Source organism: Pseudophryne corroboree, chromosome 4 (genome assembly GCF_028390025.1).
Source record: "Pseudophryne corroboree isolate aPseCor3 chromosome 4, aPseCor3.hap2, whole genome shotgun sequence".
Classification (NCBI taxonomy): Eukaryota; Metazoa; Chordata; class Amphibia; order Anura; family Myobatrachidae; genus Pseudophryne; species Pseudophryne corroboree.
In genome coordinates, this window is record NC_086447.1 from 793,343,988 (window position 1) to 793,367,678 (window position 23,691).

At 48.0% G+C, this 23,691-nt stretch overlaps 1 protein-coding gene across 4 annotated transcripts in view; it reads left to right on the top strand.

Moving 5' to 3' along the window:
- The window catches only part of DYNC2LI1 (dynein cytoplasmic 2 light intermediate chain 1), a 378,136-nt gene that overhangs the window by 68,852 nt on the left and 285,593 nt on the right, over nucleotides 1-23,691 (top strand). For 3 of the 4 annotated variants that reach the window (XM_063918338.1, XM_063918340.1, XM_063918339.1), the window contains exon 2: nucleotides 21,972-22,089. In XM_063918338.1, coding sequence (XP_063774408.1) covers nucleotides 21,972-22,089 — 118 coding nt within the window. Of the gene's footprint in view, nucleotides 1-21,971; nucleotides 22,090-23,691 lie in introns of those variants that run through there. The other variant, XM_063918342.1, reaches the window with a different exon arrangement.

Genomic DNA, 23,691 nt, shown 5'->3' on the forward strand with positions numbered 1-23,691 from the left:
CCATCTGATTGGGAATTTCTTCCCTGTATATGGGTGGGCAATGTTATCTCCAGGTGACATGTGTGAACATGTAGTACAGCCAGTGCATTTATAGCATCCGTTTTTGCGTGTCAAGAAATTTGTCGGGGTTGTTTTTAATTTAGACATGTCCGTTTTCACCACAATGTCTCTAATGCTTTTGCCCCTCTTATAGCTTGGCATTAGTCTTTTGTCCTGAAAGATTTTTAAATCCGTGTCAGAAGTGACCATCGGCCATAATTTTCTCACCTTCTGTTTAATGCCCTCACTGAAAACTCATTGACCCATGGGATAACTTTGGACATGTCCCTTACCATGGGACATGGGAGGGAGGCCTTTAACTTATTCTCAGTTCCTACGTGCATGTAGAGTAAATAGTGACAGAAACGAGATGCTAATACAGTTGGATGAGATGGAACAGAGATTCATCCAGAGAGGATATCCCCTGAGATTATTGAGAGCAGCCAGAGCGAAAGCTGTAGACAGAAACAGAGAGGACCTATTACAACCAGCCATGGTAAGGGACATGTCCAAAGTTATCCCATGGGTCAATGAGTTTTCAACAAGAAGTGAGGGCATTAAACAGAAGGTGAGAAAATTATGGCCGATGGCCGATGGTTTTCAGGGAAGCCTCCTGGCTGTTCCTGGGGGGGTTAGTATGCAGAGTATGCTTTCATCAATGTAAGACATAAATTACACTAGAGGTAGTAGACAGAACTTGGATGTAATTTTCTTGCATATTTCCTGGTTGATCGGCAAACCAGCCAGACTAGATGAATTCACCTTTTCCGACCAAAAAAGTGCCTGTGCATATGAAGAAGTAAAATGAAAGTATTCTTCTCTGCGCTTTTTACCCTTATGGTGTTTCATTCTTAATTTGACAGGTTTCATTGGAATACGATGTATATTGATTGGTCACCATATACTGTAGAAAATCTGAAATTTCCCCGTAAATTATCAGTACCTAAATAACAGTGTTTTCTCCGGCAAGGTCCATAGGTTATCCACAGGAAAACAATGGGATATGATGGAGCGTCAGCGGATTGGCACCAATCGATCAAAGCTTTCTGGCCTCCCAGGATGTAACGGGCCCGTCCATATATCCCCGCCTACTGGCTCAGGCAAATCAGTTTTTGTTTGGTGCGGCAGGAGCCGGACCATGGTCAGAGGGCTGCGGTTTTTTAGCAGCCCTTAGCTTTCTTATTTTATGTTTATAGTCTTACTTATTTTTTTTTAGTGATATTTCTAAACAGCTTCTTATATGTACATTAGAAAGAATCGCTCCAACAACTCACCGCCGGATCACGACAACACTTCCCCACGAGTACAGTTCTGTTTCGGCGGGAGTCTGTGTCTGATATACTAGCAGGTCCATCAGACGTTACCAGGCTGTGGCCGGAGCACGGGGAGAAGGTAAGGCATCGGTTCCGCTTAGCTAGATGGAATACGGACACAGCCGCACTGTTTTGGAAGGAAACTACCAAACAGTAGCTGACGCGGCTGCCACTGCACCAGCGCTAGGTCTTAAAGATCATAGGCTCCAGGAATAGTATGAGGCCGCAATCCCTATGATTGATGTCAGCAGGGGGAGTCCGACGCTCTTCTGGTCGCCCCTCCCCCCGATTCATGACCAGTTTCCGCCGAGTTTCCCGCCATGAACTGTTTCCTCGCTTCCGTCCCAGACACTACCACGAGGGGACCCGGTCACAGCATAGGCGGCTGTGTAACCGGTGCGTCTGTGTTCACTGTTTGCTACCACAAGGGGACCCAGTCGCAGCATAGGTGGCTGTGTGACCGGTGCACCTGTGTTCACTATAGGTTCATGGAGCGGCAGTGTACACTAGTAGCGTCTGGATCCACTCAGCGTTCGCTAACGTATTGATCGATCCTGGAAGCAAGGTGAGTCTCCCTGTATCCCACTCTGAGTACGGGTTATACAGCACTAAAATCTCTATCTACCCTTGTTTTGAGTACAAATAGTTAGATAAGTGCCTATTCAATATGAGTCTGTATACATTTACTGTTGTTTCTCTCGCATTGCGTTTGAATACGCTAGATCAGTTTAAACATGATCGGTAATTTGTTCTCCTACATACTTAAAAGATATGATGTAGGCCATGCACCATTTTACAAAGAAGGGCAACTAAAAAGGTGCATGGCATACATCACAAAACGTACCCGGGAAGGCTAAAAGATCTTAACATGTATAGTTTGGAGGAGAGAAGGGAAAGGGGGGACATGATACAAACTTTCAAATATATCAAGGGTCTTAACAAAGTTCAGGAGGGAAACATTCTTCAAAGGAGGAGAAGTATTAGAACTCGAGGCCATACACTGAGACTGGAGGGGGGGAGGTTCAGGGCAAATTTAAGGAAAAATTACTTCACAGAAAGCGTAGTGGATAAGTGGAATAGCCTCCCTTCAGAGGTGGTAGAGGCTAAGACTGTAGAGCAATTTAAACATGCTTGGTATAGGCATATGAATATCCTTACAAAGAATTAAGATTCAAAAAGGGTTGAGAGTGCCTAAAGGATAAAAAAAAAAAGGGGGCAGACAAGATGGGCCAAGTGGTTCTTATCTGCCGTCAAATTCTATGTTTCTATGTTTCTATATGTTTGTAGTTGATGATGTGCTCCTGTTTCTTATTATACTAATGTATAACATGTGACTGACTGCTAGTGTGATTGCTGACTTTACTATATGTCTGTTAATTGTCTTTTCTGAATCTCAATGCCGGTGCATGGGTAGGGTCAGATTGTATGAAAGCTCAGATAATGCTACTTTGGCATATGAAGAAGAGGAGGAAGGTCTCAGCTCAGTCGATATAGCTGAGTTAATTAGAGCTATGAAAGCCATCCTTTCCTTAGAGGATTCAGCAGAGCCTGTGTTAAAACTAAGGCATCTGTGTTTAAACATCCTAAAACAGATAAGACTGAGTTTCCAGGGTCAGATCAACTGACGGAAACCATGGAAAAGGCTTGGGCAACGCCCAATAAGAGGTTTAGAATTACAAAGAAATGGGATTCCAAGTATTCTCTTCCAGCTGGGGATTGTTTAAAAAGGGAGGTAGCTCCTAAAATAGATGTGATTCGATTAGTGCGGAAATCTATTTTACCTTTGCCTTCAACATCATTAAATGATGTCACGGATAGGAGAGTGGATGGATTTCTTAAAACCATTTCTCATACGTCCTAGAGGATGCTGGGGACTCCGTAAGGACCATGGGGTATAGACGGGATCCGCAGGAGACATGGGCACACTATAAGACTTTGAATGGGTGTGAACTGGCTACTCCCTCTATGCCCCTCCTCCAGACTCCAGTTAGATTCTGTGCCCAGGAGAGACTGGACACACACAAGGGGAGCTCTACGGAGTTTCTCTGAAAAGACTTTGTTAGGTTTTTTATTTTCAGAAAGACCTGCTGGCTACATGCTCTCTGCATCGTGGGACTGAGGGGAGAGAAGTCAGACCTACTTCTGCTGAGTTAAGGGCTCTGCTTCTTAGGTACTGGACACCATTAGCTCCAGAGGGTTCGATCACTTGGTGCGCCTAGCTGCTTGTTCCCGGAGCCGCGCCGTCACCCCCCTCACAGAAGCCAGAAGAAAGAAGCCGGGTGAGTATTAGAAGAACAGAAGACTTCAGTGACGGCAGAAGACTTCAGAGTCTCAGAGGTACCACGCAGCGGTCATGCTGCGCGCCATTGCTCCCACACACCAATGGCATTACAAGGGTGCAGGGCGCAGGGGGGGCGCCCTGGGCAGCAATATACCTCTCTATTGAGCCTGGCTAAACATGTATACAGTGCATAGGCACTGTATATGGACCCCCACCAGTATAAAACGCTAAAATAATAGCGGTTCTGAAGCGCGCTGAGAAGGGGGCGTGGCTTAACCCTTACAACATGATACAGCGCTATTTTCCCCACAGTCCCTGCCAAAGCACTGTGTGCAGCTAGCAGTGTAAACCGAAGGGGGCACAGTGATTTAGTGCAATATAGAATAAAATATAGCACTATATTAGATAATGGGCATGTAGTCATTGAGTTGTGCATAAGTGTCTGTGTTTTCCCTGTCAGATATACCCACTATAGCTTTTTAGTACACATGTCGACATGTGTGAGTGCTCTGTCGCAATCGGCTATGGGAATCTCTCTGTCGGCATCGCCGACTCCTGTTGGTACTTGATTCAGTAGATGAAGTGTGAGCAGGTCGGTAGTTGTATGCTTTTTCAAAAAGTAAACACTGTATGGGAGACACAGTAGTATGTGGGTGACCCTTTCGGCGCCAACTGTTATTACTAGGTGTAAATTAACATGCTGTAACTAACTTATACCTGTATATATATTTATATGTATATGTATGGTAAGGTTCCATGGGCCTGTAGCTCGAGCACAGACATGGTAGTATTTGTGGGGGAGTGATATTAAAATTATATATGTATACTTCCCTCGGACCCCTCGGGGTCGCAAGAATGTTTTTTTGCCTGGTTACTACTCCCTACTGTCGACGAATACTATGTTTTATGTCGACCATAAGGTTTCCTGGTTAGATCCACAACTTGGGCATTCAGTACATGGTCATACACATTCAGAACACATTAATGTCACTAGGGACCCGGTGGTTCCGGACAAACTGCTTATATGTATTATATATATATAGGATATGTGTGTATATGTGTATTACAATATGTATATTCATAGTACGATTTCTAATGAATGCTGAAGTAAAAGTATTCCTTCTCATGTGCTGGTCGCTCTGTTGATAAAGCTCTAGGTCGGCCGTGACGTGTTGGTCTCAGATCCTCACGAGGAGTCCGAATGTTTATTCTTTTCCCGCCGCGGATAGAATACAGTGAAAGTCAACTCCTGGTCTGCACGGGGCCCTGTCACAAAGGATCGTATACTGGAAGCTAAGTGGTATTTTATTTATATGTTTTGAAGATATTTGCATTACATGCGCATGGGGGAGTGCTTGTATTCGGAAATGCTCGGTTACCGTGGCATCCGATAGAATTACCCTAGAGCGAGAGGGGATGTTTCTTATGTTGGGTCTTCTCTATAACATTGCAGCAGGCTGCCGTGCGACTACAAGAGGTATGGCCAAGGGCAGTGCCAGATTAAGGTCCGCATGGGCCTGGAGCTGAAATACATGAAGGCCTATTGTGTGCCACCGCAGGGTGTGTAATCAGTGCTGTGGGTTTGCATGGTCTACACATACGGTGTGGCTTGCATAAGCTTACTGCTGTTTGTAACTATGGGGTAAATGTATGAAGCAGTGATAAGAGTGGAGAAGTGAGCCAGTGGAGAAGTTGCCCATGGCAACCAATCAGCATTGAAGTAACATTTATAATTTGCATACAATAAAATTATACAGAGCAGCTGATTGGTAGCCATGGGCAACTTCTCCACTGGCTCACTTCTCCACACTTATCACTGCTTCATACATTTACCCCTGTATCGCTTACGCCATTTATAGACAACAAAAGCCTTTCCAGCTTCAGTGAAGCCTTCCAGGTTTTCCGAGTCCCTTCCATTCAAAGCACAATGCACATTGCTTTTTAGCCTAGAGGGACAGGACAGAAATGACAGGACCAGGACAGAGGGGCCAAAACAGTAGGGACAGGGGCAGGACAGAGGGGCCAGAATAGAGGTGACAGGCCCCTGGTGACAGCCAGAGGAGGAAGTTCCCAGCAAAACCCGTGCGAGGAGGAGGAGCCAAGAAAGTTCGGCCTGGCCATTCACCATGGTTACCAGCTAGTAAGCCAGAGTCACATACAGCAATAATAACAGAGCTGGGTTGAGTACTCTGTTGTTGTTGTTGTTGTTGTTGTTGTTGTTATTGTTATTATTGTTGTATGCTGTGGTCGAAGTGTGTATTTAGAAGTGGGGGTATTGAAAATGTAATAGAATGGCCTGGGATCTGGAGTACACCTAGAATCCCAGAAACTATAGGGATTATGATAAAGTAAACCAACTTTAGATACTTTTTACAACTACAGTATATAGTATAAAAGAAACCATGTTATATAGTTATCCAACCTGTGCTTCCTACCTCCCCTGTGTTCATCATCCTCTTCCCCATACAGTAACTGTTTTATATCCGCTTTTCTTAATGTCTCACGGGTCACCCCTGCTACTCTTATTTCCTCCTTCCCTTACTTACCCCTATGCCTCTCATACCCTCTATCCTTCTATCGCCCTGCACTTTTCACTCCCTCCTGCCATCTCTTACCGCTGCACTTCACTATCTCCTTCCATCTCTTGTCCTTGTACCTCACTCCCTACTTTCTATCTCTCACCACTTTACCTAAAGGCCCATACACACAATGAGATTCAGGCTATGCCCGATTCTCACTATGCGACAGGGGCTAGGTCGGCATCGCAAGCACAGTACCTGGCTTCTTCCTTCCATCTCTCACCCCTGCGCCTCACTATCTCCTTCCATCACTTGTCTCTATGCCTCACTCCCTCCTTTTATCTCTCACCACTGTACCTCACTCTCTCCGTCTCTGGCCCCTGTAGCTCATTCCCTCCTTCCATCTCTCACCCCTGCACTGCACCTCACTCCCTCCTTCCTCCTCATACCCTAACACCTCACTCTCTTTCCTCCTCATATCCCCTGCACCTCACTCCCTCCTCATACTCCTGCACCTCACTCCCTCCTCATATCCCCTGCACCTCACTCCCTCTTTCCTCCTCATACCCCTCCACCTCACTGTCTCCTTCCCTCTCTCAACCCTGTACCTCACTCCCTCCTTCCATCTCTCACCCCTGCACTGTCCCTCACTCTCTCCTTCCCTCTCTCACCCCTGTACCTCACTCCCTCCTTCCATTTCTCACCCCTGCACTGTATCTCACTCTCTCCCTTCTTCTCTGGCTCCTGTACCTCCTTCCCTCCTTCCATTGCTCACCCTGGCACTGCAACTCACTCCCTCTTTCCTCCTCATACCCCTGCACCTCACTACCTCCTCATACCCTAGCACCTCACTCCCTCTTTCCTCCTCATACCCCTGCACCTCACTACTTTCTTCCTTCTCAAACCCCTCCACCTCACTCTCTCCTTCCCTCTCTCGCCCCTGTACCTCACTCCCTCTTTCCATCTCTCACCCCTGCACTACACCTCCCTCCCTCCCTGCTTCCTTCTCTCGCTCATGCACCTCGCTCCCTCCTCATACACTTGCACATCACTACCTCACTTCTCATACGCCTGCACCTCACTCCTTTTCCTTCTCATACTCCTGCACCTCACTCCCTCTTTCCTTATACTCCTGCACCTTACTCCCTCAGTGTGCATGTGCTCAGTGCCTCAGTGTGCACATGCTCAGTGCACCTGCTCCTAGTATGCCGAATAGGCAGCCTTATAGGAGAGAAGTTATACCCCTGAAGCACTGTAGTGCCCCATTGATGTGGGTGCTACAGGGATGCGGCTGGGAGCAGGTGCTGCTGGTGGACATGACACTGGCAGCAATGGATGAAAGGGATCCAGCACAAACAGGATTTGCAGAAGAACACATGCCGGCACCTGCTCCGCTACACCTGGAGCAGGTGCCTCTGCTCACTACACAAAAGCATCACAAACCTATCAGATGCTGTACCGCCGGTGTACCTGCTCCCGTTCATATTGCCGGTGCCACCTTCTGCCGTTCCTGGAGCCCCCGCCTCCTCCCATTCCTGGAGCCCCCGCCTCCTCCCATTCCTGGAGCCCCCGCCTCCTCCTGTTCCTGGAGCCCCCGCCTCCTCCCGTTCCTGGAGCCGCCTCCGCCTGTTCCTGGAGCCGCCGCCTCCTCCCATTCCTGGAGCCGCTGCCTCCTCCCATTCCTGGAGCCGTCGCCTCCGCCTCCTCCCGTTCCTGGAGCCGCCTCCTTAGCTTTGGAAACCCAGGTATCAGAGAGGTGGCGTCACGTGTGGGCGGCACCTGCTGTCTCCTGAGCCAGCCCCTTTATTCTACACACCAGTACTGATAAAGGGGGCGGTCTGTTGTTTATGCAACAGCACAGCAGTCATGGCACTGCAGATGAGATTACTGACTGGAGTGGTACTTCGATCGCTGGTTGTATGTGATTCCAGCATACGATTCAGACAGCGGGGTGTATGGTGGAGGTGTTGGAAGGGGTGCAGGACCACAACGGTTGGTGACGCATTCTTTTGTGGGATGCAGTCATTTTAACCAGTTGGATACCGTTCTTTTTTCCCTTTCTTTTTTCCCTTTCTTTGCAGATAGTGGAAGGTGAAAAGGTATGAGCTTTGCAGCCTTTTTAAGTTCGCAGAAGCAGATATCGTCTTCTATTTCTACCACATCCACCGCATGTCGCTGGGTCTATCTTCCTGGAGCCCACACCGGTGGGAACTTGTCTAATACTCTTCAGTCAGTCCAGGAATGGACTTGGACCTGTGAGTTAATAATAGAATCCAAAGGGGGACATACTGGAGTTTACAGATGATTCACCTCACTGATTTTTCAAATAGATCTTACCGATTCTCCTCTGGAAGGGGAGGTAGTATGCGACGCCATACCAGAGATGCGTCATGATCAGGACATTCTCCTGCTGTCCCTGTTAAAAAAAAAAAGAAACAAAGATTTCTACTTAAGAAGTTGAACTACAGGATGGAATCTCTCAGGCCAGGGAGCTCCAACACGTAAAGGTAGAAAGGGGTTTAAATGCGTTTTCTCTGCATTAAGCTTACCTGGGTTGCTATCCTGGACTGTCTTTGCCATTTCACCGGAGTGATGGCAGTATGATGGTTTTCTTTCAATAGTAAGAGCCATTATTATTCTGTACTGAGATGCTCTCCTGACTACGGCGAGGTCAAGAAACAAGTGGTGCAAATCGTTGTTTCTCTCTGACTGTTATTCAACGCAGAGAATGGCTGTTTCCAACGACGCAGATGTCGGAGGTGGGTGTCACAGTAGGTACTGAAAGGTTGAGGTTTTGTTTTTTCCTGTGGAAAGAGGTCAGAGGATCCAGAGTCGGATCAGATTTGCAGTGACAACCCATCAATATGTTCCGTTGATAAAGAAGATGGGTGCGGCCTAAGAGGCCTTTTCGGTGAGCAGGTCAAATGCCAGAGTGGTTTTCACGGGATCAGTTGGACATGTGGTCCGGGTCTCACCTGCACATACACCGGAATATAATCCTAAGGACCAGGATATTGCTCCTGTGTTGTATGCACAGTTCTCACCTCCTAGAGGGACGAAGGTTCGAGATCCAGGATTAGATCCTGGTGTCCATGCATGCAGATCTCCGAGGCTGGGGAGCAGTCTTTCCAAGGGAAGTATTACCAGGGGAAAAGTTCAAGCTGGGAAGCTTGTCTGCAATAAGCTTTCTTGAATTAAGAGCTATTTTCAACGAACATATTCTTCGTGATCTGCCCGTGTTAATTCTGTCAGACGACTTGACAGCAGTGGCGTAAGTAAGCCCCTAGGGCGGAACAAGGAGCAAAGCCGCTATGGCAGAAGCCGCAAGAGTTTTCCGCTGGGCGGAAAGGCAGGTAAACGCTAAATTAGCGGTCTTCGTTCCGGATGTAGACGACGGAGAAATAGATTTCCTCTGCAGTCGCGATATCCATTCGGGAGAAATGCAGTCGTCATCGAGAAGTTTTCACAGAATGACAGGTCTTTGAGGAGTGCCTCAATTGGACATGATGGCGTTTTGCCTCAACGAGCGACCTCGGGGATATTGCTCCAGGTCAAGGGACACTCAAGCTATAGCAGTGGTCACCCTCGTGACAACTTGGGTGTTTTCAGTCGGTCTATGTGTCCTCTCCACTTTCACTTTTTCCGATGGTGATACCCATAAGAAGAACTAAGGTTCAGGCGATCCTCATTGTTCCGGTCGAGTCAAGAAGATGCTTGGTATCCAGATCTTCAAGACTTCCTCATAGAAGATCCATAGCCTTTTTTCTTCTACGAGAGGTCCTGTTGCAGCAGGGACCTGGCGTGTATCAGGGCTTACCGCGGCTGCGTTTGACGGCAGGGCGTTTGTACGCCGTTTCCTAGCCCGAAAGGATATTTCCGGTGAAGTCATTCCCACTTTGCTTCAAAGGAAAGGAGTAACGGTGAAGCTTTACCTCCATATTTGGAGGAAGTAGGTGTCTTGGTGTGTATCCTAGAAGGATCCTACGGAAGAATTTCCGCTGAGTCGGTTTTCTCTTTTCTTTGCAAGCAGGTGTGGATGCTGGCCTAAAGTTAGGCTCCTTTTTCAGTGCAGTGTTCTGCCTTATTAATTTTCTTTCAAAATAATTGGCCACCTTTCCGGAAGTTCAGACTTTTGTGAAAGGAGTGCTGTACATCCAACCTCCGTTTGTGCACCCACTGGCACCGTGGGTCCTTAACGTGGTGTTGCGGTTTTCTTATATCACACTGGTTGAAACCTTTATGAAAGGTTGTGTTAAAAGTTCTCTCTTGGAAAGTGGTCATGTGATTGGCCTTGGCATCCGCAAGGCGGGTGTCGCAAGTTGCGGCTTTATCTCATAAGGGCCCCTATTAGATTTTCCATGTGGATAGAGCGGAATTGAGAAATCGGAAATTAGTTCTGCCAAAAGTGGTTTCTGTGATTCCCGGAAACCAGCCTATTTGATGCCTGTGGTTACTTAAGCGTTGGCTGATTCAAAGTCTCTCGATGTAGTCAGGGCTTTGAATATATATGTCGCCAGATCGGCTCAGATTGGGGAAACAGAGGCTCTGTTTGTCCTGTATGCTCCCAGCAAAATTGGGGCGCCTGTTTTCTATGCAGTCTGTTGCACGTTAGATCTGTGATACGATTCGGCATGCTCGTTCTATGGCTGGCTTGCCGTTACCGAAGTCGGTGGAGACCCATTCTACTTGGAAGATGGGCTCTTCTTGGGCGGATGCCCGAGGAGTCTTGGCGGTTAATTTTTGCCGAGCGTCTACTTGGTCAGGTTCAAACACTTTTGCTAAGTTCTACAAGTTTGATACCCTGGCTGATGAGGACCTCATGTTTGCTCAATCGGTGCTGCAGAGTCGTCCGCACTCTCCCGCCCGGTCTGGAGCTTTGGTATAAACCCCATGGTCTTTACGGAGTCCCAGCATCCTCTAGGACATATGAGAAAATAGGATTTTAATACCTACCGGTAAATCCTTTTCTCTTAGTCCGTAGAGGATGCTGGGCGCCCGTCCCAGTGCGTACTGTATATGCAGTTATTAGTTATGTTTACACTCTTGTGGTGTTTCTTTTCGGTCAGGCTGTTGCTGACATTGTTCATGCCATGGCATGCGGTATCTTATAATGGGTTGTGTTGACACACAGGTTGTGTTACATGTTCTTTCAGCATGTGGCTGTGTTTTTTCATGCCGTTGGCTGGTGTTCTATTGAATGCCACGTTCTGCGGCACAGTTCTCTAACTGGAATCTGGAGGAGGGACATAGAGGGAGGAGCCAGTTCACACCCATTTAAAGTCTTAGTGTGCCCATGTCTCCTGCGGATCCCGTCTATACCCCATGGTCCTTACGGAGTCCCCAGCATCCTCTACGGACTAAGAGTAAAGGATTTACTGGTAGGTATTAAAATCCTATTTTTTTCCCTGTCTGGGGCAGTCATAAGGCTAGCCATGGCTTCAGCTTGGATGGCAAAGGCAGTGGCTACCTGGGCTGACACATTGGAAGGGGATTTTGCAGTATCCTCTAGAGAGCAAAAATCCCATGTAGCACATATGAAACCGACTGCAATATTCTTGGAAGAAGCAGCATTAGATATGGGTACTATTGCCTCCTGGGACTCAGCTTCAACAATAGCTGCTCGCAGAACAGTTTGGTTACGTACATGGAAAGCTGATTCAGAGTCCAAGAAGGTTTTGGAATCTTTGCCTTTTCCTGGAAATATTCTTTTTGGTAAAGAATTGACAGATATTTCTCTAACGTCCTAGTGGATGCTGGGGACTCCGTCAGGACCATGGGATTAGCGGCTCTGCAGGAGACAGGGCACAAAAATAAAGCTTTAGGATCAGGTGGTGTGCACTGGCTCCTCCCCATATGACCCTCCTCCAAGCCTCAGTTAGGTTTTTGTGCCCGTCCGAGCAGGGTGCAATCTAGGTGGCTCTCCTAAAGAGCTGCTTAGAAAAAGTTTTTAGGTTTTTTATTTTCAGTGAGTCCTGCTGGCAACAGGCTCACTGCAACGAGGGACTTAGGGGAGAAGAAGTGAACTCACCTGCGTGCAGGATGGATTGGCTTCTTAGGCTACTGGACACCATTAGCTCCAGAGGGATCGAACACAGGCCCAGCCATGGAGTCCGGTCCCGGAGCCGCGCCGCCGACCCCCTTACAGATGCCGAAAAGCGAAGAGGTCCAGAAACCGGCGGCAGAAGACTTTTCAGTCTTCATGAGGTAGCGCACAGCACTGCAGCTGTGCGCCATTGTTGTCACACACTTCACACCAGCGGTCACGGAGGGTGCAGGGCGCTGCAGGGGGCGCCCTGGGCAGCAATGAGAATACCTTGTTCTGGCTAAAAAATACATCACATATAGCCCTTGGGGCTATATGGATGTATTTAACCCCTGCCAGGTCTCACAAACTCCGGAGAAGAGCCCGCCGAAATAGGGGGCGGGGCCTATCTCCTCAGCACACAGCGCCATTTTCCTGCTCAGCTCCGCTGCGAGGAAGGCTCCCAGGACTCTCCCCTGCACTGCACTACAGAAACAGGGTAAAAAAGAGAGGGGGGGGGGCACTTTTTTTGGCGTTTTTGATATATATTAAGCTGCTATAAGGGAGACAACACTTCTATAGGATTGTTCCTATATATTTATAGCGCTTGGGTGTGTGCTGGCAAACTCTCCCTCTGTCTCCCCAAAGGGCTAGTGGGGTCCTGTCTTCGATAAGAGCATTCCTTGTGTGTCTGCTGTGTGTCGGTACGTGTGTGTCGACATGTATGAGGACGATGTTGGTGTGGAGGCGGAGCAATTGCCGGTAATGGTGATGTCACCCCCTAGGGAGTCGACACCGGAATGGATGGCTTTATTTATGGAATTACGTGATAATGTCAGCACATTACAAAAATCAGTTGACGACATGAGACGGCCGGAAAACCAGTTAGTACCTGTACAGGCGTCTCAGACACCGTCAGGGGCTGTAAAACGCCCTTTACCTCAGTCGGTCGACACAGACCCAGACACGGACACCGAATCTAGTGTCGACGGTGAAGAAACAAACGTATTTTCCAGTAGGGCCACACGTTATATGATCACGGCAATGAAGGAGGCTTTACATATCTCTGATACTGCATGTACCACAAAAAGGGGTATTATGTGGGGTCTGAAAAAACTACCTGTAGTTTTTCCTGAATCAGACGAATTGAATGAAGTGTGTGATGAAGCGTGGGTTAACCCCGATAGAAAACTGCTAATTTCAAAGAAGTTATTGGCATTATATCCTTTCCCGCCAGAGGTTAGGGCGCGCTGGGAAACACCCCCTAGGGTGGATAAGGCGCTCACACGCTTATCAAAACAAGTGGCGTTACCGTCTCCTGAAACGGCCGCCCTCAAGGATCCAGCAGATAGGAGGCTGGAAACTACCCTGAAAAGTATATACACTCATACTGGTGTTATACTGCGACCAGCCATCGCCTCTGCATGGATGTGCAGTGCTGGGGGGGTTTGGTCGGATTCCCTGACTGAAAATATTGATACCCTGAATAGGGACAGTATTTTACTGACTATAGAGCATTTAAAGGATGCATTTCTATATATGCGAGATGCACAGAGGGATATTTGCACTCTGGCATCGAGAGTAAGTGCGATGTCCATATCTGCCAGAAGAAGTTTATGGACGCGACAATGGTCAGGTGATGCGGATTCCAAACGGCATATGGAAGTATTGCCGTATAAGGGGGAGGAATTATTTGGGGTCGGTCTATCGGATTTGGTGGCCACGGCAACAGCCGGGAAATCCACCTTTTTACCTCAGGTCCCCTCCCAACAGAAAAAGACACCGTCTTTTCAGCCGCAGTCCTTTCGTTCCTATAGGAACAAGCGGGCGAAAGGACAGTCATATTTGCCCCGAGGCAAAGGAAAGGGTAAGAGAGTGCACCAAGCAGCTTCTTCCCAGGAGCAGAAGCCCCCCCCCTGGCTTCTGCAAAGCCCTCAGCATGACGTTGGGGCTTTACAAGCGGACTCAGGGGCGGTGGGGGGTCGACTCAAGAATTTCAGCGCACAGTGGGCTCACTCACAGGTGGACCCCTGGATCCTGCAGATAATATCTCAGGGTTACAGGTTGGAATTCGAGAAGTCTCCCCCTCGCCGGTTCCTAAAGTCTGCTCTGCCAACGTCTCCCTCAGACAGGGCGACGGTATTGGAAGCCATTCACAAGCTGTATTCTCAGCAGGTGATAGTCAAGGTACCCCTCCTACAACAGGGAAAGGGGTATTATTCCACACTATTTGTGGTACCGAAGCCGGACGGCTCGGTAAGACCTATTCTAAATCTGAAATCTTTGAACCTGTACATACAAAAATTCAAGTTCAAGATGGAGTCACTCAGAGCAGTGATAGCGAATCTGGAAGAAGGGGACTTTATGGTGTCCCTGGACATCAAGGATGCTTACCTGCATGTCCCAATTTGCCCTTCACATCAAGGGTACCTCAGGTTCGTGGTGCAAAACTGTCATTATCAGTTTCAGACGCTGCCGTTTGGATTGTCCACGGCACCTCGGGTCTTTACCAAGGTAATGGCCGAAATGATGTTTCTTCTACGAAGAAAAGGCGTATTAATTATCCCTTACTTGGACGATCTCCTGATAAGGGCAAGGTCCAGGGAACAGCTGGGGGACGTAGTAGCACTAACCCAAATAGTGCTGCAACAGCACGGGTGGATTCTGAATTTTCCAAAATCTCAATTGACCCCGACGACACGTCTGCTGTTCCTGGGAATGATTCTGGACACGGTTCAGAAAAAGGTGTTTCTTCCGGAGGAGAAAGCCAAGGAGTTATCCGAACTTGTCAGGAACCTCCTAAAACCAGGGAAAGTGTCTGTGCATCAATGCACAAGAGTCCTGGGAAAGATGGTGGCTTCTTACGAAGCGATTCCATTCGGCAGATTCCACGCACGAACTTTTCAGTGGGATCTGCTGGACAAATGGTCCGGATCGCATCTGCAGATGCATCAGCGGATAACCTTGTCGCCACGGACAAGGGTGTCTCTTCTGTGGTGGTTGCAGAGTGCTCATCTGTTAGAGGGACGCAGATTCGGCATACAGGACTGGGTCCTGGTGACCACGGATGCCAGTCTGAGAGGCTGGGGAGCGGTCACACAGGGAAGAAACTTCCAGGGAGTATGGTCAAACCTGGAGATGTCTCTTCACATAAATATACTGGAGCTAAGAGCGATTTACAATGCTCTAAGCCTGGCAAAACCCCTGCTTCAGGGTCAGCCGGTGTTGATCCAGTCGGACAACATCACGGCAGTCGCCCACGTAAACAGACAGGGCGGCACAAGAAGCAGGAGAGCAATGGCAGAAGCTGCAAGGATTCTTCGCTGGGCGGAAGATCATGTGATAGCACTGTCAGCAGTGTTCATTCCGGGAGTGGACAACTGGGAAGCAGACTTCCTCAGCAGACACGATCTACACCCGGGAGAGTGGGGACTTCATCCAGAAGTCTTCCACATGATTGTGAACCGTTGGGAAAAACCAAAGGTGGACATGATGGCGTCTCGCCTCAACAAAAAACTGGACAGGTATTGCGCCAGGTCAAGAGACCCTCAGGCAATAGCTGTGGACGCTCTGGTAACGCCGTGGGTGTTCCAGTCAGTGTATGTGTTTCCTCCTCTGCCTCTCATACCAAAAGTACTGAGAATTATACGGCAAAGGGGAGTAAGAACGATACTCGTGGCTCCGGATTGGCCAAGAAGAACTTGGTACCCGGAACTTCAGGAGATGCTCACGGAAGATCCGTGGCCTCTACCTCTAAGACGGGACCTGCTTCAGCAGGGACCGTGTCTATTCCAAGACTTACCGCGGCTGCGTTTGACGGCATGGCGGTTGAACGCCGAATTCTAAGGGAAAAAGGCATTCCGGAAGAGGTCATTCCTACACTGGTAAAAGCCAGGAAGGAGGTGACTGCACAACATTATCACCGCATTTGGAGAAAATATGTTGCGTGGTGTGAGGCCAGGAAGGCCCCCACGGAGGAATTTCAATTGGGTCGATTCCTACATTTCCTGCAAACAGGATTGTCTATGGGCCTCAAGTTGGGGTCCATTAAGGTTCAAATTTCGGCCCTGTCGATTTTCTTCCAGAAAGAATTGGCTTCAGTTCCTGAAGTCCAGACTTTTGTAAAAGGAGTACTACATATACAGCCCCCGGTTGTGCCCCCAGTGGCTCCGTGGGACCTTAATGTAGTTTTGGATTTTCTCAAATCCCATTGGTTTGAGCCACTCAAATCGGCGGATTTGAAATATCTTACATGGAAAGTAACCATGCTACTGGCCCTGGCTTCAGCCAGGAGAGTGTCAGAATTGGCGGCTTTATCGTATAAAAGCCCATATCTGATTTTCCATTCGGACAGGGCAGAACTGCGGACGCGTCCTCATTTTCTGCCTAAGGTGGTGTCAGCGTTTCACCTGAACCAGCCTATTGTGGTGCCTGCGGCTACTAGCGATTTGGAGGATTCCAAGTTGCTGGACGTTGTCAGGGCATTGAAAATATATATTTCAAGGACGGCTGGAGTCAGAAAATCTGACTCGCTGTTTATACTGTATGCACCCAACAAGCTGGGTGCTCCTGCTTCTAAGCAGACGATTGCTCGTTGGATTTGAAAAAATAGCACAATTCAACTTGCACATTCTGTGGCAGGCCTGCCACAGCCTAAATCTGTCAAGGCCCATTCCACAAGGAAGGTGGGCTCATCCTGGGCGGCTGCCCGAGGGGTCTCGGCATTACAACTCTGCCGAGCAGCTACGTGGTCGGGGGAGAACACGTTTGTAAAATTCTACAAATTTGATACCCTGGCTAAAGAGGACCTGGAGTTCTCTCATTCGGTGCTGCAGAGTCATCCGCACTCTCCCGCCCGTTTGGGAGCTTTGGTATAATCCCCATGGTCCTGACGGAGTCCCCAGCATCCACTAGGACGTTAGAGAAAATAAGATTTTACTTACCGATAAATCTATTTCTCGTAGTCCGTAGTGGATGCTGGGCGCCCATCCCAAGTGCGGATTGTCTGCAATACTTGTACATAGTTATTGTTACAAAGAAATCGGGTTGTTATTGTTGTGAGCCGTCTGTTCAGAGGCTCCTACGTTGTCATACTGTTAACTGGGTTCAGATCACAAGTTGTACGGTGTGATTGGTGTGGCTGGTATGAGTCTTACCCGGGATTCAAAATCCTTCCTTATTGTGTACGCTCGTCCGGGCACAGTATCCTAACTGAGGCTTGGAGGAGGGTCATAGGGGGAGGAGCCAGTGCACACCACCTGATCCTAAAGCTTTATTTTTGTGCCCTGTCTCCTGCGGAGCCGCTAATCCCATGGTCCTGACGGAGTCCCCAGCATCCACTACGGACTACGAGAAATAGATTTATCGGTAAGTAAAATCTTATTTTTGGAGTCAGAAGCAGACTCCAAAAAGGTAAAGTTTCCTTCCACATTCAAATACAAACCTAAAGCTCCGGTTTTTCGGCCCTTTCGGTCTCAGAGAAAGGGTAAGGGAAAAAGTGATTGCATGCCCCAATACAACATGTCTAGTAAGACTAAAAAACATTGGGCTACCAGAGGCCCGGCTTCCAAATCGGAGGATAAGCCATCAGCCTGATGGTGCGAGCCTCCACCTGGGGGACCGACCCCAGGGTAGAGGGCCGACTTCTTCAGTTTGTACAGATTTGGCAACAGTCTACAACAGATGCCTGGGTGCAGGAAGTAATGTCTCTAGGTTATGCTTTTCCCTTCAAGAAGCATCCTCCTCAAAGTTTTTCTATACCAGCCCATCTCTGGTCGAGGCGAAGGCCAGGGCTTTGCAAGAAGCAGTTCAGAAATTGCTTCAGTCAGGAGTAATAATTCCAGTTCCCCTTGCACAGCGAGGACAGGGGTTTTACTCCAACCTATTTTTGGTTCAGAAGCCAAATGGATCATTTCGGCCCATTCTCAATCTCAAAATGCTGAACAAATACATTTGGGTACCTCGGTTTCACATGGAGACGTTACGTTCCATAATCTTGGTCATGGAGCCTGGAGATTATATGGTATCCCTGGATATACAGGATGCTTACATGCATGTTCCCATAGCACTGTCCCATCAGTGTTATCTCAGGTTCGCTATCCTTCAACAGCATTTTCAGTTCCAGGCTCTACCCTTTGGGTTAGCCACAGCCCCCAGAGTATTTACCAAGATTATGGTAGTTATTGCAGCATATCTCCGCCAGCAGGGGATAAGAATTTTCCCATATATCAGTGATCTTTTAATCCTGGCACAGTCACCGGAGTTGCTCCTAGGTCATCTCCAACAGACAATAACTTGTCTGCAGAGATATGGGTGGCTCATAAATTGGGTAAAATCGTCTCTAGTTCCGTCACAGCGGATGAATCACTTGGGGGCTGTACTGGATTCAGGTCTGCAGAGAGTTTTTTTTACCTTGGAACAAGATATCCAAAGTACAGTCAAGGATTCAAGACTTGCTACACAGTCAAACGGTATCCATTCACGCAGCAATGCGAGTGATAGGTTTGATGGTGTCAACATTCGACATGGTGGAGTATGCACAAGTCCACTCGAGGCCTTTGCAGCGTCTGATTCTTGCCAAATGGAATGGATTGCATCAGACAATAAAGAAACAGACTATGGTACTTTCGGTAAAAGTACATCCCATCTGGACAAGGGGAGATCCTTTTGGATATCAGATTGGGAGATTCTAACAACAGATGCCAGTCTTCAGGGCTGGGGAGCAGTGTCTGGAAGATTGTGCCTCCAGGGACTAGGGACCAAAGAAGAAAGTTGCCTGCCAATAAATGTGTTGGAACTTCGGGCCATATGCATGGCACTGATTCAGGCAAAAGACATTCTTCAGGAAAAACCAGTCCAGATCCGCTCGGACAGTGCGACGGCAGTAGCGTACCTCAACCATCAGGGAGGAACTCGCAGCCAAAAAGCAATGAAGGAGGTAAGTCACATACTAAAGTGGGCAGAACTTCATCATCCAGCCTAGTCCGCAGTGTTCATTGCGGGAGTCCTAAACTGGGAAGCGGACTTTCTCAGTCGACACACCATTCAAGCAAGCGAATGAGCTCTACACCCGGAGGTCTTCCAGATTCTATTAGACAAGTGGGGGTTGCCAGAGATAGATCTCATGGCGTCCCGCCTAAACAACAAAGTGGCCGCATACGGGTCAAGAACAAACGAGTTGATCGCTAGCTGCCGTTGTTCACTGCTTAGCGATTAGTGGGAAAAAATGCTAATCTGCCCATGCGTATGCTCCGCAATGCGCACGCGCGTCGTACTGGTACAAAGTCCATTGTGGTTTTGCACTGGTTTTAGCGAGGATTTCAATCGCACAGACGGCCGCAAGGTGATTGACAGAAAGGGGGCGTTTCTGGGTGTCAACTGACGGTTTTCAGGGAGTGCTTAGAAAAACACAGGCGTGTCGGGGAAAACGCAGGCGTGGCTGGGCGTTCGCTGGGTGGGTGTGTGACGTCAAAAGCCGTCCCTCCGTCATTAGAATCGACGCACAGGATAAGTAACTACAGGGCTGGTCTTGTTTTGCACAAAATGTTTTTGCAGGCGCTCTGCTGCACAGGCGTTTGCACTTCTGCAAAGAGAAAATACACTCCCCGGTGGGCGGCGACAATGCGTTTGCACGACTGCTAAAAACTTCTAGCGAGCGATCAAATCGGAATGATCCCCAAAGGACCTAAGAGCAATCATTGTGGATGCCTTGTCGGTAAGATGAGACTTTCATCTAGCTTATGTGTTTCCTCCAATCACCCTGTTACCCAGGGTGGTGAGAAAAATAAAGCAAGGAAAGGATGCCGTGATACTAATAGCTCCGGCTTGGCCCAGAAGACATTGGTACGGAGATCTGCAGAGAATGGCAATGGAGGTTCCACTTCTGCTTCCTCAAAGTCCAGATCTACTGATTCAGGGTCCGTGTTATCACAGACATCTGGACCGACTGTCTTTGACGGCGTGGCTCTTGAAACCTCTATCCTGAAGTCAAGAGTATTCTCACAACAGGTAATTCAAACAATGCTCAGAGCAAGGAAAGCTTCCTCAGCTGGTATTTATCACCGAATATGGCAAGCCTATATTCATTGGTGCGGTGAAAGAAATGTGGACCATAAATCTTTCAGAGTTTCCAGGGTCTTAGCATTTCTTCAGGCAGGAATGGATAAAGGTTTGAAGGTGGCTTACTTGAGAGTGCAAATATCAGCATTGACTGTATGGTTCCAAAAGAAATTTGCCAATTTACAGGATGTGCGTACTTTTTTCCAAGGAATGCTGCGCATTCAACCTCCCTTTGTTCCGCCTACAGTGCCGTGGGACTTATGTGTAGCCTGAAAGCCCTTCAAGTTGCCCCATTTGAACCATTTGATAAAGTGGATCTTAAATGGATGACAGCTAAAGTACTCTTTCTACTGACCATGGCATCAGCTAAAAGAGTATCAGATTTAGGAGCGCTGTTATCTCGTTCCCCTTTTCTGATTTTCTATCCAGATAAAGCAGTTCTTAGAACTAGATCTGGGTATCTTCCTAAGGTGGTGTCTAAATTCCACCTTAATGAAGAAATTGTAGTCCCAGCTTTTCAGTTATCGGGACTTTCTGCGGGAGATGCATCGCTGGACGTGGTTCGTGCATTAAGGATCTACGTGGATCGTACCAGTGCCATTAGAAAGACAGATTCTCCCTTCATTCTCTACGGATTTCACAAGAGATGATGGCCTGCTAGTAAGCAGACGCTGGCAAGATGGCTTCGGATGATGATTTCGGAAGCATATTCTCAGGCTGATCTCCCTATCCCGGCTAATGTCTCTGCTCACTCTACTCGTAAGGTAGGTCCCTCATGGGCAGCACAGCGTGGTGCTTCAGCAGAACAGATTTGTAAAGCCGCCACATTGTCTTCCATTAACACATTAGACATTATGCCTTGGATACCTTTGCCTCTCATGACGCTGAATTTGGGCGAAGGGTTCTCCTGTCCAGTCAGGAGCGTCCCCACCACTAAATTGCCTTGGGAAATCCCATTGTTATCCTGTGGATAACCTGTGGACCCTGCCGGAGAAATATACGTTATGGTAAGAAATTACCGTTGATAAAGTTTTTTCTCCTTAGTCCACAGGTTCCACAGGGATCCCACCTGATTTGAGGATCCTTCTACTCACTAACCTCTTCCTTCTTGTACGGAAGGGTGTGCATGTATGTTCTTCTCGCCTGATGAGGGCTCTACATGATGCTCCTGCCAGCCTTCCTCCCAAAACAGTGCGTCTGTGTCCGTATTCCATCTAGCTAAGTGGAACCGATGCCTTACCGTCTCCTCGTGCTCCGGCCACAGCCTGGTAACGTCTGATGGACCTGCTAAAATATCCGACACAGACGCTCGCCGAAACAGCACTGTATTCGTGGGTAAGCGTTGTTGCGACCCGGCGGAGAGTTGTTGGAGCGACTCTTTCTAATGTACATATAAGAAGCTGTTTAGAAATATCACTTAAAAAAAATTAGTAAGACTATAAACATAAAATAAGAAAGCTAAGGGCTGCTAAAAAAACCGCAGCCCTCTGACCATGGTCCGGCTCCTGCCGCACCAAACAAAAAACTGATTTGCCTGAGCCAATAGGCGGGGATATATGGACGGGCCCGTTACATCCTGGGAGGCCAGAAAGCTTTGATCGATTGGTGCCAATCCGCTGACGCTCCATCAAATCCCATTGTTATCCTGTAGAACCTGTGGACTTAGGAGAAATACCATTATCAACGGTAAGTTCTTACCATAACGTATATATTCCATCTGGATTTTTCTCTCATTCCAGCGACAACCTTTGGGACCTAGCGATAACTGAGGTGCAGAAAAAGGAGAGTGCAGAGGATGACCCAGAAGTATCCACAGAGACTGAGCGATCGGTGTTCTTTATAGGCAACAAACATGGGGTAGGATAAATAAGAATTTTTCCCAGTTTCCTTGTGCAACTTTCCTTTATAAGTTTCAAAGAAGAATATTTACATGCATGACCAATAAATGGCGAAAAATACAAAGAATATCCATTAGAAAAGGATGAGACAATACAACAGAATATAGTCAAACTGGTTACAACAAATCAGTTACGCATGTAAAAGAAAAGTACAGTTGTGTCCTCTTACATCTATGTTCCGTGCGCTACAAGTTGTGTTACACATAATGCGTGAGTGCGTGTGACTCGTTAAACGCAGAGCGTCTTTTCTTTTTTATCCACTAGGGATCACTGGAGTACTCTTGGGATATGGACGGGCGTTAGCAGGGATAGGCACATTTAAATATTTAAATTAGTAACCCTCCACCCCCTCCATACTCCCAAGATGCTTCAGTGTTTTTTCTGTGCTCAGTCGGGATAGAGCACAAGTGGAGAGGTCTCCACAGTTACTTCTATTTGTTACTTTTGTGTTGAAGAATTTTTAATTTTTTATGTTTTATTTTTACACTTCATCCCTTCCCAGCTTATTAAGAAGCTTGGGTCCGGGATTGTTGGTGCTGCTGCAGAAGGAGCTGGACAGAGCTTAACAGAGAGAAGCCCCGTCATAGCCTTCATTGATTGCAGGTAATGAGTGGTGAGGCAGCTCACACTGCCACCGCTCATTTGTTATATCTTGTTGGGGGTGAGGGGCGGTCAGCTCACGCTGCCGCCCGCCATGTGGGGACTGTATGTTTTATTTTATATTACTGGTGGTCTCCCTGCCGCCCTGCCTAACAGCCGCCCTGCTCCCGGGCCTCCGGCTCCACGCGCTCCCCAGCCGCCTGCTTCACTTCTGCCGCCGCTCCCCCTCCCTCCTGCGGTTAGCTTCTGCTAGCCGCTGGCCGTTAGAGCTGGATACCGAGTACAGCGGCGGCCGCGGCTCTGTATGCAGAAGGCGGAGAGAGAGGGGAGGCTGACAGCGGACAGCTCTCACTGCTGCCACGGTCTGACACAGAAGGGGGAGATCGCGGGGGAGAGAGAGGGGAGGCCGACCGCGGACAGCTCTCACTGCTGCCACGTTCTGACACAGAAGGGGGAGATCGCGGGGGAGAGAGGATTATTATGCCCTCATAGAGAACAGCGGGAAGGCCTCATAACTAGGCTGCATTTTTATGCAGTAAACACAGCACAGGTTTCACTCAGGCTATTAAGCCTGTGTAAGGGGGTCTTAGTCAGTTTAATGTCTGCTGGGCAACTACACAATCAGGCTCTTAAGCCTGTGTTGCATGTTATATATGTCTGTGGGCATATATATATATATATGTGTGTGTGTGTGTATGTGATATATATGTATATACATTTATCGGATAAGCCTGTAATAAGTCTCATTTTAAATATACTTTATAGACAAGCACATGGCTGGACGCCATTTTAACTTTACTTCCTGGTTCTTCTTGCAAGAAGTGTGTTCCCGGTACTACTACACTCGGCCACCGGTGGAGCAGGGGTGTTAGTAGGAATTCTGTACAGCACAGGTTTCACTGATTGCACTGTGTCCCACGTGTACGGCACTTCGGGCTTATACACACTTTAGTTATATTTT